The sequence below is a fragment of the Ambystoma mexicanum genome, chromosome 13 (assembly GCF_040938575.1).
Source record: "Ambystoma mexicanum isolate Mex_15411 chromosome 13, UKY_AmexF1_1, whole genome shotgun sequence".
NCBI classification, from domain to species: Eukaryota; Metazoa; Chordata; class Amphibia; order Caudata; family Ambystomatidae; genus Ambystoma; species Ambystoma mexicanum.
In genome coordinates this window covers 786,956,791-786,973,871 of record NC_090938.1, presented here as the reverse complement: position 1 = coordinate 786,973,871, position 17,081 = coordinate 786,956,791, and the positions used below count along the sequence as shown (strand labels likewise).

General features: G+C 49.6%; 1 protein-coding gene across 1 annotated transcript in view; it reads right to left on the bottom strand.

Moving 5' to 3' along the window:
* The window catches only part of CLIC1 (chloride intracellular channel 1), a 126,687-nt gene extending 115,789 nt beyond the window's left edge, over positions 1-10,898 (bottom strand). Inside the window, exon 1 of the mRNA XM_069635152.1 lies at positions 9,918-10,898. Within this exon, the coding sequence (XP_069491253.1) occupies positions 9,918-9,956 (39 nt within the window). The 5' untranslated portion in view covers positions 9,957-10,898. The remainder of the gene's footprint in view (positions 1-9,917) is intronic.
* Positions 10,899-17,081: the final 6,183 nt, after the last annotated feature.

Below are 17,081 nucleotides of genomic sequence, written 5' to 3'. Positions count from 1 at the left end.
AGGGGAAGGCAGGCAGGAAAGGGCAGGCTGGATGCAAGTGGAGTGAGGTTCACATGGCAATGGCGTAACCAAACAGCATTGGGAGGCGTGAGTGAGTAGGTCAGGGATCCTGCCCGTCATGGAGAACACCACATGATCACTGCCAGCTGGGGCCTCCCCCAAGACTACAGCCGTCGCCAACCCAGCCCTGCCCAAGACTACAGCCATCGTCAACCAAGCCCTGCCCAAGACTACAGCCGTCACCAACCAAGCCCTGCCCAAAGCTACAGCCATCCCATCACCAACATAGCCCTGCCCAAGACCACAGCCGTCACCAACCAAGCCCTGCCCAAAGCTACAGCCATCCCATCACCAACATAGCCCTGCCCAAGACCACAGCCGTCGCCTACCAAACCCTGCCCAAGAGTGCAGCCGTCGCCAACTTAGCCCTGCCCAAGACTACAGCCGTCACCAAGCAAGCCCAGCCCAAGACTGCAGCCGTCGCCAACCAAGCCCTGCCCAAGACTATAGCCATCGTCAACTAAGGAAAGGTAAAGGCCTTCACAAAGAACGCATAATTCGCAAAGCAAGCCCTCCCCAGGAATACAGCTATGAAGAGCCAAGTATTGACCAAAGCCTCCCTAAGAAGACAGCCATCGCCAGGCAAGTAACCACAAATACAGCCAGGAATACCCAAGTATTGGACAAAGCCCCACCTAACAATTCAGACATTGTGAAGCAAGCCCTAACCCGCCAAACAGCCATCTGTAGCCAAGAGTGGTGTGAGGAATTCGACCATCCGCACATAAAGTGTGCGCTCGCCTGGGCTTTTAAAATTTTTTAATAAAAAATGAATGATGGTAGACCAACCTCAGGAAAATGTGTGGGGGCTAATCCACGCACATTTTCCTATGCTCACTCCACAAACGCATACACCCGTGTGCTCTGAGTGGATAAAGTCTACAGGCACAGCCACCCGTCATATTTAGTTGGAATGTGACAGCCAGGAGAACACTATGTCCTTTCCAGGAAGGAGTGGACCAAACTTCCCCCTGCCATGGCCAGCCCGATTAACTAACAAAGGCTCCAAGGATCTGCCCTGCTCTTTAGTTCGGCCCTGCAGCTGGTCGCAGCAATTAGCATACCAATTAGAGGGATCTTCAAACACGCACACATGGGGCCTGGCTGCAGAGGTAAACAAAGGATACCGGAAACCCCAACAACCTTTGATGTAACTGTGTCAACCTGAAGCCAGCTCCTGCCCTCAGTATCAAGGACAGTGCGCCATCATGTCTGGGACTGCATGTTTTCAATAGGCCACCCAAGTATGGGTACCCCTTTCATAAGGTATGAGAATAGGGTTTGCAGGAGCAAGAGAGTCTGGTCTCGCCGCAGCTTCAGGGGACCTGCCGCTTTAATTAGGAACCACAGAGACACCCATTAACCAGAGAGACTCTCACAACTGACAGGAAGATGGGTGGGACTTAGTATCACATGTCTTCACTCATTTGCCTTTCCTGTTGCAAAGCACTGTGGTTATGACCTCACGCATACAGAATATTGTTGGTAGGGGCTCCAGGATTGGTTCATTAAGGCAGGCTTAGCCCACAGCAATCAATGTGGCTTGTTTGGCTTTAAAAGAGGGTTGAGCCTCTCTTTTGGCAGATCTGTAGACTTCGCAAGGAGTAGCAAGAAGAACGATCATTGGACCCTGGCTGAAAGTACTGTCTGCCTTACATCTTCCACCAGTGAATGAAGGCCAGGACCTCCAAAGAGGGAGCCAAGATCCCTCCCCTAAACATCACCCAGGGAAAAGAGGGAGATGCTGACTCCAGAGGACCCTCTAGCTGCTCCAGAACTGGAACACAGCCAGCAGCCAGCCGGCCCTGCTAGGCTCTGCAGCAAGCTTCCTAGGTAGGCAGTGCCAGAAGGTCTCTAAACCCAAAGCCAAGGACAAGGCCGCAGCCTGCAACACACTCCACAGCTGTGGGCCGTCCACCTTAAAAGGACGACACAAGCCCATTGAAGAAGCTGGGAGAAGTGCCTCGATGAGCATCTAGTGACGTCTCCCTTAAATGACATTTTGAAGCCAGTCGAGTTTCTCGAGTTGCAACTGACTGCAACACTGACTGTAGTCAACCCGCAGTCCCTTAAAGACATACGAAACGTTCCGACAAGTGCTTCAGAACCGAAGATCAGCACTGAGACGATTCCTGACCCAAAGCTGCCGTGTAGGGGCAACCTTTGCCGCCCGATACCCGCAGCTGACTCCTGTCTTGAACTTTGTCACAGAAGCCTGCAAAGCACCCCGAATCTCACTCAACCCTGTCGAGCACCAAGAACACCTACAGAACATGGTATATTGTGGTTCTGTTCCCCTGGTCCTTCCCAGAAGGCCCCTAGAGACATTTTAAGACCCATTACTCCCTTTGTGCTGAAGCCAAGTAACCTTAAACTGTTGTGATTAGTACCCATACCGATTGCCCTACTGTCAGTATCCACAGTACATCCCTTTTTCCTTCACTGAAACTGTACTCTGAATTCCTTTACAGAGTTGGCTGTATTTCAAAGTGTTGCTAGAAATTTCTATTGTGATATAAAGTAGGTATTTTTGATACAACCTTGACTGGACATTTCATCATTGGGTAATGATTGTATTTTTACTGTATTGCAAGTGACCAACGATCCACGACATTAAGCCTGCAGTCCCATCCAGGTTACCAAAATTGGACAAGGTTTATAATTTGCTTGTTATTCCAATCTATTTGGATCGCTTCTGTTGTGCTAGAGGTGTGGGAATGATTGATGGTTTAGAAACCGATTTTCACCCCTGGACCACTGGGGGCCCGGAAGTTGATTTGTCACAGGTGGGCCAAAGCTTCCCGCAAGAATACAGCCATTGTGAACCAAGTCCTACCCTGGGAAGACAACTAAGCCCTGCCCCAGGAATACAACCATCACCAACTGTGGAAAGGCCAAGGATTCCCCCAAGAATACAGACATCAAAAACCAAGCCCTACCAAAGGCTGCATACATCACCAACCAAGCCCTACCCAAGAATACAGTCATTGGCAACTAAGGAAAGGTAAAGCCCTTCCCCAAGAAAGTATCATTCACAAAGCAAGTCCTCCCCAGGAATACAACTATGAAGAGTCAAAGCCGCTCTAAGAAGACTGCCATCGCCAGGCAAGCACCAACCACAAACGCAGCCACGAATACCCAAGTATTGACCAAAGCCACACCTAACAATTCAGACATTGTGAAGCAAGCCCTAACCAAAGCCTCCTGCAAGAATACAGCCAGCACCAACCCCTACCAAAGACTACAGCCATCTGCAACTGAGGAAAGGCCACGCCCCACCCACACATGCAGCCGTAGACACCGAGGGCTTGGCCAAAGCATCCGGAAATACAGCTAATGCCAACCGAGCCCTGACCCCAAGGCTACAGCCATCTGCAACCGAGGAAAGGCCACGCCCTGCCCACACATGCAGCCATAGACACCCATGGTCTACCCCAAGAATATAGAAATTCATCATTGGCCAAGTCCACACCAAAGAATACATCCATTGCCAACCAAGCCCTAAACCATGAATCCAGCCATCAGTAACCAAGGATTGGTCAAGGGCCTTCCATTAATACAACCATTGCCAAGCAAACGCAAGAATATAGCCATCTGCAATTAAGAATAGGCCAGGACCTCCCCCAAGAATACATCTATCATTAGCAACCAGGCACCACCCTGACGAATGCATGCATCAGTAACCAAGGATTACACAAGGCCCCACAGCCCCAAGATTACAGCCATCTGCATCCAAACCCATGAGTACCGCTATAAGCAACTACAGAAAGGCAAGTCCTGCCCCAAGAAAACAGCCTTCGCCATTCAAACCCAAGAGAACAGCCATAAGCAACTACAGAAAGGCAAGCCCTGCCCAGAGAATACAGTCTTTGGCACCCAAACCCAAGAGTACAGCTATAAGCAACTACGGAAAGGCAAGCCCTGTCCCAAGAAAACAGCCATCGCCATTCAAACCCAAGAGAACAGCCATAAGCAACTACAGAAAGGCAAGCCCTGTCCCAAGAAAACAGCCATCGCCATTCAAACCCAAGAGTACAGCCATAAGCAACTACAGAAAGGCAAGCCCTGCCCAGTGAATACAGTCTTCGGCACCCAAACCCAAGAGTACAGCCATAAGCAACTACAGAAAGGCAAGCCCTGCCCAGAGAATACAGTCTTCTGCACCCAAACCCAAGAGTACAGCCATAAGCAACTACAGAAAGGCAAGCCCTGCCCAGAAAATACAGCCATCGCTACTAATATGCCCCCTAAGAGAAGAGCCTGCCCCAGCAACATCATCATCATTTGTATAGTGCCTTTCACCATTGGTTGGATCCCAACCTGCTGTAGTCTGAATGCCCTTGGGGGCCGAAGTCCAGGTATGGGAAATTGGACAGAGAGGTATAGACGGCGTTCATGTATTTTAGCCAATACGAAGGCAGGAAGGCGTGACCAAGTCCCTGCTAGCCACCCATGTCGAGTCGGAATGTGGATGGGTGCTGAGAGGTAGCCTGGAGGGTATGGGATCACAGGGGCAGCTGCATTCTTATGGTAGAAGTGTTAAGAGTAGTGCATGTGGTGGAAAGGTGCTGAAAAGTGATCAGCAACTAAGCCCCAACCACAAATACAGGAACCACCAAGTGCTGCTAGACCCAGGAGCACAGCAACCATGACCTACCCCTAGAATAACACCTTCATTAACCAAGGAGTAGCCAAAGAACACAGGCAAGCAAGCTTTGGCGCAGGTTTTAAGCCATTCCCAACCAAGGCCTATGTTCTAAATACACCAGTCACCATCCGAGACCTATGCCTGGATTGTTGCCAACAGGCACAAGTTACTTCTGGAAACACTGCCACTTACAAGAACATCTACTCCAAAATGGTGCCATTAGACTGCAAGAACACATCCATTATAAGCACAACTACCTAACAAAAATGCAGCTATTACCAACCATGAAAGGATGCCGCCCAGAAAAGTTTGCACCAGAGGCATTGGCAACAACAGCTACTCAAAAGGTCCTGCCATACGCACCACAGTAGACCCCACAGAGGCGATCACACAAGCACCCTCAAGAAAGTTGTCAGCGCTCATCACATCCACCCTACAGAAGGTTTATATCAACCGTGGCTGCAATGAAGGAAGCTGCCATCGTCCATGCCAATTAGCTGCCCCTGCCAAAAACCCAGCCATCACCAACCACCTCTAGACCCAATATCAACCGAGCGCACCGCGAGAATGCTCAACAATCAACACCACCACCACCAAGAACGGAGCCACAGCTAACCAAGGTCAACCACCAAGAAACCAGCCACCATCAAGGATAGCGGAGGCAAATAATACACCAGCCTTTTACCATAGTCTGCCACGGTCACCCACAGCTATCCTTGTGGATGCCCCATCCGTAATCCAGAGATGCCCCCCCTATAGTCAATCACAGCTACCACCAGGAATGCTGCATTTACTGTTGCTATTCCTAAAGCATAGAGCCATCATCATAGTCAACTGCCTTTAAGAATTCAACCACGACCAAACCTCAAAAATACAGCCATCCCCATCAAGAATGCGCTCCTGGCCAACCAAACCTACCCCAAGAACGCAGCTATGCAAACCAGAGCAATCCTAACATGCAGCCATCCCCTCAAGAATGCAGTCCTGGCCAACCAGCTATCCCAAGAACGCAGCTATGCAAACCAAACCAACCATCAAAAATACAGCCATCCCCTCACGAATGCAGTCCTGGCCAACCAAAGCTACCCGAAGAATGTGCGCGCCTATGCAAACCAGACCAACCCTAAACAATAAAGCCATCCCCTCGATAACGTGCTCCGGGCCAACCAAATCTAGCCCAAAAACGCAGCTATGCAAACCACACGAACCCTCAAAAATACAGCCATCCCCTAACGAATGCAGTCCTGGACAACCAATGAATGTGTGCACCTATGCAAACCAGACCAACCCTCAAAAATACAGCCATGCCCTCAAGAATGCACTCCTGGCCAACCAAAGCTACCCGAAGAACGTGCGCGCCTATGCAAACCAGACCAACCCTCAAAAATACAGCCATGCCCTCAAGAATGCGCTCCTGCCCAACCAAAGCTACCCAAAAATGCAGCTATGCAAACCAACCCTCAAAAACAAAGCCATCCCCTCACAAATGCAGTCGTGGCCAAACAAAGCTACCTGAAGAACGCAGCTACGCAAACCAGACTCACCCTCAAATATGGTTTATAGTGACTATTTCGAATGGCTTATTTTCGAATTGCATTTCCTCGAAAACATTTAGCCGGAAAAAAGAAAAAAAAAAATTATATATATATATATATACACACATATATATATACACACACACACACACACATTTAAAAAGACATCCGAAAAAATGAATTTCGGAAAAATGTTTGACGAAACTGCATTTCGAAAATAAGTTTTCGAAAATATGACCGGATACCCTCAAATATACAGCCCTAGCCAGCGCCGGCTCAAGGTGCGCTCAGAGGTTGCAGCCAGCTGCACAAGGGCGCACCAATGCACAGCAGATAAAGGGCGCAGTGCCTCCAGCTCAGTGTCATGTAAACAGCGCCTATTAAAGAATCACGCCTAGACGCTACTTACATGACACTGAGTTGGCCACAAAGTGCCCTTAAAGTAAATGCACTTTACAATAACAGCAAGGGGTTCATTTCTGTTCGGTGGATACTTAGTATCAGCCAAACAACAAAACTGAGCCCCCTGATGTTCTGCATTTGTGGTGGGCGGGGCAGAGTGCCCACAAATCTCACACAGGCAGACCTGGGGACTGCACTGGTCCTGGCCAACCAAAGCTACCCGAAGAACGTAGCTTTGCAAACTAGACCAACCCTCACAAATACAGCCATGCCCTCAAGAATGAGCTCCTGGCTAACCAAAGCTACCCCAAGAACGCAGCTATGCAAACCAGACCAACTCTCAAAAATCCAGCCATACCCTCAAGAATGTGCTCCTGGCTAACCAAAGCTACCCCAAGAACGCAGCTATGCAAACCAGACCAACTCTCAAAAATCCAGCCATACCCTCAAGAAGGTGCTCCTGGCCAACCAAAGCTACCCCAAGAACGCAGCTATGCAAACCAGACAAACCCTCAAAAATACAGCCATGCCCTCAAGAATGAGCTCCTGGCCAACCAAAGCTACCCAAGAACGTAGCTATGCAAACCAGACCAACCCTCAAAAATCCAGCCATACCCTCAAGAATGTGTTCCTGGCCAACCAAAGCTCCCCCAAGAAATAAGTCCATGTTAACAACCAATACGTCGGGAGAGTTCATTCCCAGCTAGATCAGTAATACGGCCTGTGTTTGTGACATCAGGCCTGCAACGGATGCCACCGTCACCAGTAGCTACCTCAAGTGGGCAGCCATCGCCAAGCACAGCAATGGGCAGAATGCCACTGTCCTTTGCTCCCCTCCCGGGCCACCCCCCACCCTCGGCAAGAGTGAATGCCAGGAACAGGCCTGGCACTGCTCCATTCCGGACTCTGCCACTGATTAACCCGGGATACGGGGGGGGCGTGGCCTGCTCAGGATTACCTGGAGGCCGTGTAGGGCTGAAGGCTGGAGGTGGGCAAGGCCGGGGCTGCTTGGGCGCTGGGAAGGGGGGCGGGCGAGCAGCGAGACTAGCTGGAGGTGTAGTTTGTCCAGGTGGCAGCGCGGGGGCTATTCTCTAGTGAATATCTGGGCAGGTGGAGCGGGAGAGGGGGGCGTGGAGTGTTGTCGGCTCTGGCAAAGCAGTTAACTCGCCTGCTTCCCACAGGTGCCATGCGGATTAGCACGTGAACCTACCCCCAGTGGGGTCCTAGACCAAGGCCTCACAATAGGGGGTGGCTTCTAGCCTGTTCTAATGCCACGCGGGGGGGGCAGGTCGACTTATCCCACGAAAGGTCCCTGCTGTTGCCCCTGTTCCAATCCCATTGACTGAGGCCAATGATTAACGCAGGGCGCGTGGGAAAGGTGGCTGCCACTGTCCAGAAGGACTGCTGCCTGCCCGGTGCACGGGTGGCACAAGGGCGGGGGAAGAAAGCTGGGCTGGTGTGTGATGGGGACCAGCATAGCAGGAGCCGGTGTGTGATGGGGAAGAGCAAAGAAGGAGCCGCTGTGTGATGAGGAAAAGGAAAGAAGGGACTGGTGTGTGATGGGGAAAAGGAAATCAGGAGCTGGTGTGTGTGATAGGAGGAGGCAGTGAGGTAACACGTAAGACAGCAGAGTGATCGCTCAGGGTGCACAACCTTCAAGAAAGCCCTGAGAAAGCAGAGCCATCTCTCAGATTACACGGCCCTCCATCACACCCCGAGACAGTAGAGCCATCTCCCAGGTTACACAGCCACCAAAGCCCTGAGAAAGCAGAGCCATCTCCCAGGTTACCAGCCACCAACGCCCCGAGAAAGCAGAGCGATCTCTTGGGTTACACGGCCCTCCCATCACACCCCAAGACAGCAGAGCCATCTCCCAGGTTACCACCCACCAACGCCCTGAGAAAGCAGAGCCATCTCTCAGGTTACCAGCCACCAAAACCCTGAGAAAGCAGAGCCATCTCTCAGGTTACCAGCCACCAACGCCCTGAGAAAGCAGAGCCATCTCTCGGGTTACACAGCCACCAACACCCTGAGAAATCAGAGCCATCTCTCAGGTTGCACAGCCACCAACACCCTGAGAAATCAGAGCCATCTCTCAGGTTGCACAGCCACCAACACCCTGAGAAATCAGAGCCATCTCTCAGGTTACACAGCCACCAACACCCTGAGAAATCAGAGCCATCTCTCGGGTTACCAGCCACCAACGCCCTGAGAAAGCAGAGTGATCTCTCGGGTTACACGGCCCACGCGTCACTCCCCGAGACAGCAGAGCCATCTCCCAGGGTACACAGCCACCAAAGCCCTGAGAAAGCAGAGTGATCTCTCAGGTTACACAGCCCACCCGTCACTCCCCGAGACAGCAGAGCCATCTCTCGGGTTACACATCCCTCCGCCACGCCATGAGAAAGCAGAGCCATCTCTCGGGTTACACGGCCCTCCATCACGCCCCGAGACAGCAGAGCCATCTCCCAGGTTACACGGCCACCAACGCCCTGAGAAAGCATAGCCATCTCTCAGGTTGCACTCTAAGGAGCCGCCTGGAATTGGTAAGCAGTGCAACCAAAGTGACTTTGCAATCTGGTACTTGCAGTTTTGTGTCCCAATAATAAGTACAGGACTACAAACTAGTACATGAAGGGAAAGCGAAATCGGACAATCGTCTGTGTTCCGAACCCCCAAACAACCAACAGACAGATAGATGGAGCCTTGGGGTCAGGAAGGAATGAGAGCGTGTTTCCGGGACCCCGACCTGAAAACACACCTAGGAGCCCAGACAAAGCCCCTGTGTGCGCCACTACCCCCACCCTAGTCCTGGCTGCAGAGAGCGTGGAGGCAGGAAGCAGGGCTGGGCGTGGAAAGAAAGTGAAAGTGGGGGCTGGCGAGGCTACATCCCAGATTCAAACAGCAGCCCCGCCCTCCAAATAGCCACCTGGAAAACATCGATCGTTCACGGGGGGGTCCCAGAAGTTTGACCCCGAACCCCCCCGCAAAGTTTCAGGTTAAGAAGGAGTTTTGAAAGTAAACTGTGCACTCACATTCAAGTACAGCTTCCATTTAAAGTGTTTTAAGTTCATAGCGCTTACAGTATATGGGGTTTCAGGGCACTGTGATAAAGTAGTGCGTGTCCTTAACAAGGAGCCTTAGAGGTTAAACGGGGTACACGCTTGGGGTGACGCGGGGTGACGCTCCCAGTTTTCAGGACGGGGAGTGCATGCAGTCTCCACTTCCTGTGTGCAATCTTTAGGTTTCGGGGAGGGGTCGCCCCATCTTACCTTCACGAAGAGCTCCACGCGTTTCTGCTCGTCGCCCATGTCGGTGCCAATGCGCCTTCAGGGGGTCCTTGCCCTCGCGTTTGACCTTGGGACCCCGAGGAGCATCCACTCTCGGCGGCTCCTCCTCGCCAGACACTTTCTGCAGCTCCTCGAACCCCAACAAGGAGGAAACTCCGCCGCTGGCTGCAAGCCTGCCCCCCAAAAACACAGCTTCTGCCTCTGCCCAGAAAAGTGCCTGCAAAGTGGCAGGCGCCGGAGAGTGCGCGTTTTTTGCCCAAACTCTGACCCCACCCAGGAAAGGAGCTCAGCAGAGAGAGAGGGAGGGAGGGACGGTGAGTCACACGTGGCCTGCACCGCTGCAGAGCCGGGCTGCAGCGCTGCCGTCCCCTCTCTATAGGCGCACACAGTGGGCGAGCTGACACTCGGGTGACCGTGCGCAAACACGGAACCCACGACGCTCAGACATGTGAGGGGGGCGAGCACGAGATGCAGAGAGAGAGAGCAGGGGTGCGAGTGCCCACCCCGGGGGCCGCGCACTCGAATAGGACTCTCACTCAGCACAACACTCAATGCACTCACTCTCCCTTATTGACACTCACCCAACCATCCACAGTCTCTTCTTACTTATCAACCATGCGCTCACCCAACCAATCCACACACTTTCCTTACACATGCACACTCGCTTATATACACTCGGCTCACTTTTCCACAGTCGCCCAACTAATTCACACACCCTCACTTATGCAAACTCGCCCTGCCACCCACGCCCTCCAAAGCTGTGCCACATGCCGGCTTTACCCATACACCAACATCTAAAAAATCCACCCCCAGCACTCTTACGCGCCACGGTGCACTCGCCGACACTTCTCTACACTACAACAATGAATGCATTCCCCCTCACTTATTCAGACTCACCCAAACGATCCACACTCACTCCTAGCTAATTCATGCATGCGCCAGCCCACCCGCACAACCAAGCCACACTCCCGAACCACTGCACTCACCCTCACTTAAGCAACCAGTTTACACTCACGCCCACTCACCAAACATACGCCTACACCTGTTCACCAACATCTAACGACTCCACACCCACACTCGGTTATGCAAACGCCCCCAGCTGATCCACTCTCACTCCTCATGTGTCCACACCCTCGCTTGATCTCACTCACCGAGCAGGCCCCACGCACCCCTCTATACTTACTCACATCTAGAAATTCGAAACAAACTCGCAGTCTCTCTCTCTCTCTCTCTCTCTCTCTCTCTCTCTCTCTCTCTCTCTCACTTATTCATTCGCTCAACTAATTTACTCTCCCCAACTTGGACATGCTTCAAAATACATCACACACCCTCACTCACTTATCCACCCTTATTTGCACTCAACCAAATGCCTTTATTTTCATTAACCTGCTCTTATGCACTCTCTCTTGCAATCACTCTTGCACTCACTAGCATTCTCATTTGTGCTCAGCCACACTCACTCATCTACTCAAACTCACTGAGTTTCCCACGCGTACATTTGGCAATCACAGACACGCAACCACACCAATGTTTTCTTACACTCACAATCCTACACCCACTCTCCTTCACACACACTTATTTGCACTCACTTACCCAATCCACACTTATTCAAACCCACCCACATAATACAGTCACCTCACTTATCCAGTCTGCTTACACATAAGCACAATTAAAGGATAGTTCCGGGACTTTTTTTTTATTGTCCCTACGGGTCGGCCATGTGTTTGTAAGCATAAATCGGTAGATCGTAGGAAACTTTCCTATGGACCTTACCCGACTTTTCGCCCATTATCGCACTCGAAATCAGCCTCCATTTTGTGATAATCCTATCATTCCGCCGCATCGACCTGGCTCACCTGCCTTTGCGGCACTAAATCAAATCCCCCGCCCCTGAGCCTGACATCAGCAGACGCGTACTGCCCATTTCAAGCACGTCTCGTGTCAACAATCGCTGCGCCTCAGCTATTGACGTGTTGCCATGGAAATGGCAGGACGCCTCTTTCCCCAATAAGTATAAACAGACCGTTTCACAACACACAGCAGCAGATTTTCGATTCCATTCCTCTCTCTGTGTTACTTTGAGTATTCTGTGACTCGTTTCAGTGCTCTGGTCAGCTACCTTCGCCGCTTGTAGCCCGTGTGAACACCTGTACCATCTCTGTAAATTATTTTACTATCTTTACCGCACAATGGCCACAATAATGCCGTATATGTACGAGCCCGAGTACACCGAGGAAGAACTACTGGAAAGTCAAGCACGCGAAAACGATGGGGATTCGGACGGCAGTTGGGAGGACCAGTCAACGGATGAAGAGCCTGGACCATGTCGCATGGACGGCGTCTCCACCTGGTGCACGTGCAATCGGTGCGAGCTAATGCCAACTGAGGAGGAGAACTGCTGCTGCCGTGAAAATTCCGGGTGCTTGGCCTACATTTCGGAAAGCGAGCAAAGTCTGCAGGAAGGCGAGCAAAGTCCGCAATGCATCACCGAGCTGCCAGAGTTCAGGGAAGCCTGCCTCTCACGGACCGTGTTGAGGATGATGATGGTGCTTATGCACGAACTTCGCGGCACTGTTCGTCCGCGTAATCCGAGTAACGAGTAAGTATACTCTGTTTGTGATGTCAGTAATGCCACCACTATTTCATGGTCGTCTCCCACATATAAAATTACATTTACATATCATTCGAACGCATGTAAATTTGTTCCATATAGTGCATTTTCTAGATATAATTTTTTTCTAAGAAAAATGACATGTGTTACCTGAATCGACATTGATAAGAAAGTTTGGTCAGTTTAATACAGTTTGCATCTTTTTTTTTCACAGGTGGTACAGGCTGGTGGCCTATCGTTGCTTCACTTGGTGGCTTCACGGGAGGCTCGGACACCGCGTTCGGAGAGTAATACCTGCCTGTGCGGTACTTGCCATTAGACAACATTTCCCCAGTGACAGTGGACAATACCGCGGATTTTCCCTCGATGTGCTGCAACCTCAACTTTACAATGTGTAATGTTTATTATTTATGTTTAATTAAAATCTAAAATAAAGCCCAACATATATTTTAACAATGGTTGTTTTGATTTTTTAAATGAATCTAGTGTATATTCTCCTGGGAGGGTGAGGTATTTATAAACTCACCCCCCTGCATTCCATGTAGTAGATCCTGCAGCCATCCTCTTACATTCAGTTAGATGGCCTCTCCTTGGTGAGGCCCTGCGGCAAACGGGTCTTGTCTGCACGACCACCGCCCCGATCCACCCCCCGCCCTATCAAAGGCAGTTCGCACCGGGGTACTTGTGCTGGCAAGTGGAGCTGTCAGGGAGCGATAAAGGCCAAGAGGTGCCAAAGACCATGTACACTTCAAAGTGGTCTATAGAGCATGGGTTGTTGTTCCCATGTCTACCTCCAGACCCCGTGTCTCCTGCCAAGCATCCCCCCTCACGCTGGACGGCCCCCTGCAATCCACATAAGTGTGTCTCCATTCACGAGTCTTCCTGTGTCTTGTCTGCACGACCACCGCCCCGATCCACCCCCCGCCCTATCAAAGGCAGTTCGCACCGGGGTACTTGTGCTGGCAAGTGGAGCTGTCAGGGAGCGATAAAGGCCAAGAGGTGCCAAAGACCATGTACACTTCAAAGTGGTCTATAGAGCATGGGTTGTTGTTCCCATGTCTACCTCCAGACCCCGTGTCTCCTGCCAAGCATCCCCCCTCACGCTGGACGGCCCCCTGCAATCCACATAAGTGTGTCTCCATTCACAAGTCTTCCTGTGTCTTGTCTGCACGACCACCGCCCCGATCCACCCCCCGCCCTATCAAAGGCAGTTCGCACCGGGGTACTTGTGCTGGCAAGTGGAGCTGTCAGGGAGCGATAAAGGCCAAGAGGTGCCAAAGACCATGTACACTTCAAAGTGGTCTATAGAGCATGGGTTGTTGTTCCCATGTCTACCTCCAGACCCCCTGTCTCCTGCCAAGCATCCCCGCTCACGCTGGACGGCCCCCTGCAGACCGCATAATGCCACGACATATACACGTCATTCATTCACAAACACACCCCTGTTTCGAATTCTTTATAACCCACTTCATATTTCTAATGAGAACTTCTTTGCGCTTTGCTAGTCAACCCGTGAAGGTGCTGGTTATCTGCTCTTCGTCTCTGTGAACTTCCGTGACCACTTTGAGCAAACTCGTCAGTTTGCAACCTGTGAACTGCTCCCTGTTCTACGACAAGAAACTACTCTGATCCCTGCATCTAACTGTTTGTTCGTCAAGGTAAGTCCATGTACCATAATCATTTTGCGTCCAATTTTTTAATTTATATCTATTTGCTAGTAGTCATCAAATTGCATCCATGTTTTCTTTTCGTTCACGACAGTACATGCAAGGAACTAGTCACATGTTCTGAGTTTAGTCAAATTACTTTTTCTATTTTTTGAAAGTTATTGAAATACTTATCCGCATGTGAATAACATGTATAGTTCCAAGAACCAAAACGGACCTTGCATTGAACCTTTTATGTGTCATTTAATGTTTTAACACATTGGTATTCATAGAGAATTGTTGATCTTTACTTTTCAGAACTTTCCATAATGCCTGCCTGTTCCATTGGCGTTTGCCCTTCGAAGACCCATAACAAATCTGAAGGTACTATAATGCATGTTTTCCCTAAGACAATAGATCAGATAAGAGAATGGGTCCGATATTGCGGATATCCAGCCTCTGAGATAGAAAGTAGAGTCCTAGAAGTCTTTGCGGACAAGAGGGGTGATCGATACCGCATCTGCAGCAGGCACTTTAGCCCAGACATGTACTCCACATCATTGCTAATAAGGACGAAAACACCGCGAGCGAGGCGAAAATTGCTCTCAACCGCTATTCCCACTCTATTCGTCCACATCCCTCCACTGGTGAGTCAAGTTTACGTATTTATCTCTCGGCATTGCGGTAGTGTGTAGCATTAGCTAACAATAATTTCCCCATTTATGTATCCACTCAATATGAAGGCTGAAGATTCTCCATCCGTGTCGTTATTGCAGTCATCAGCCACTTCAAGCGCCTATCGGGTAATCTTACTTAGCTATTCTGACACTGACTTGTTTTAGGCATGTAAATCAATAGTTTTAATTGATCGTGTAATTATTTTACCTAATGGTACACCACAGTACTCGTCCTCTAGTCTTTGTTTTCAGTTATAATTATTGTTATCCAAAATAATGCAAGTACTGTCTTTCAGGGAGATGCTGAGGAGTCCAACGCATTGACGACAACCGTAGATGTCACTCAGATGCTCGAGGTACGTTTCCGGACAGTTCCATCGATGGAGATCATCAGATCTTGCATTCTTGTAGCGTGATTGTTACACACAATGTTTCTTTCGTTTTTAGCCATTGGTATGTCCTTCTGTCGTCGCCCTCCTATGTGTCTTCTTTTTTCAATATTGTGTTCATTACTAATGAAAGTCCTATGTTTCAGGGAGTCGATGGAGCATTAGTCCAAGAGGAAGGGGGAGCATGCAGTTACGGGTCGGCGCAACAGCTTGCAGAAGTGTGCACCGCAGTTACAGCGTCCCTTGATGTTCTTATGCATTTCGAGGTATGGATACTGACAGATCAATCATGCGAGATCAAATGACGTGATTACATCCGCTATACTTCCTTCTTTATTAACGCAAGTACTATGTTTCAGGGAGCTGACGGAGCTTCTTCAACAAGAACATCACCCCTAGTAGTTGATGCAGATCTCTGGGTGGTGACACTTCCAACGATGGAGCAAATCGAATCATATTTAGATATCCATTATTTATTTTAGACAACTGATCATTTGTGCAGGTCTATTTAGATGAGCCGTTGACGCCTGCAGAAAGTTTATGTTCTTTTAAACAAAATACAAAACCATACTAATGCAATTACTGTGTTTCAGGGAGTTGCTGAAGCCTCATCTTCAATAATATCATCAATGGAAGTCTATGCGGAGCCCGAGGTATGGATCTTGACAGTTCAATCTAACTAGATCAACAATGCGTGAACTATTGTCGTTTGAATGTTCTACACAATGCGTTCATTCGTGTTTTGCTATTGAGATGTACGTATGGGTATTGGTCCCCAAGTACATTTTGTGTTTTCAATATTATTATACATACTAATGAAAGTTCTATGTTTCAGCGAGTCGATGGAGCCTCAGTGAGTGATGGATGTGCTTATCATGAAAGTATAGTCGTTGCAGCGCGAGAGGAAGTGGAGACATGCACACACGAGTCGGAGCAACAGCGTCCAGATGTTGAAGTTCGAGGAAAGAAAGTTTCAAAGAAAAGAAAGCAAAAGAAGGTTAGTGTCCTGTTCACTATATTATGTTGTCTTTCACTGTCAATAGTTCAATACTGTAAGTTGTGTTTAAACTGAACATCCCTTTTCTAATCTGTCCTCTAGTTGCGAGTGGGTGTAAGAACTAGATCTACACAGACAGTGAAGCGAACGAGAGATGTTGCTTGTCAAACCTTTTGGCAGGGACTTGAGACTGGAGATGCATCGTGCCAATGGGAAGAATATGAAGTGATTGACAACGGAGCTATACCACCACCAGCCATTGATAGTGAATGTCCTCCTGGTAGTTTGGATGCAGTCGTAGATCAATTCACAGAATCCACACCCGCAAAAAATAAGAGCACGCGAAAGTTGAAGACATTGTTTTTTTCTCCCATCTCCGGACAAGGAACAGATGTTGCAATGGAAGAGAATGAAGTGGACGACAATGAAACACCATCAATATCACTCAGCATAGCGGAAGACGATATCAGAGATTGTACCTTTCATGCGAGTGACATGTCCTCAACGTTACAGGCCGAACCAGCTGGGATGCAGAGTGACAGTATAAGGAAAGAGGCCAAATTCATTGTATTCGATAGCTGTTTGATGGATATTATTATGATGATGAAATGTGGGCATTGGGTTGGTGGGGAAGTATGTGGGGAGCCATTGATTAATGTGACTCGTGCAATTCGAGGCACTAACCTTAAAATACATGCCACCTGTACACAATATCATCCGTTCGCATGGTCTGCACAACCCATGCTGGGGCAACTGCCAGCAGGCAATCTACTTTGTGCAGCGGCCGCACTTTTTAGTGGTTCAAGTTTTAAAAAGTTACAGTATT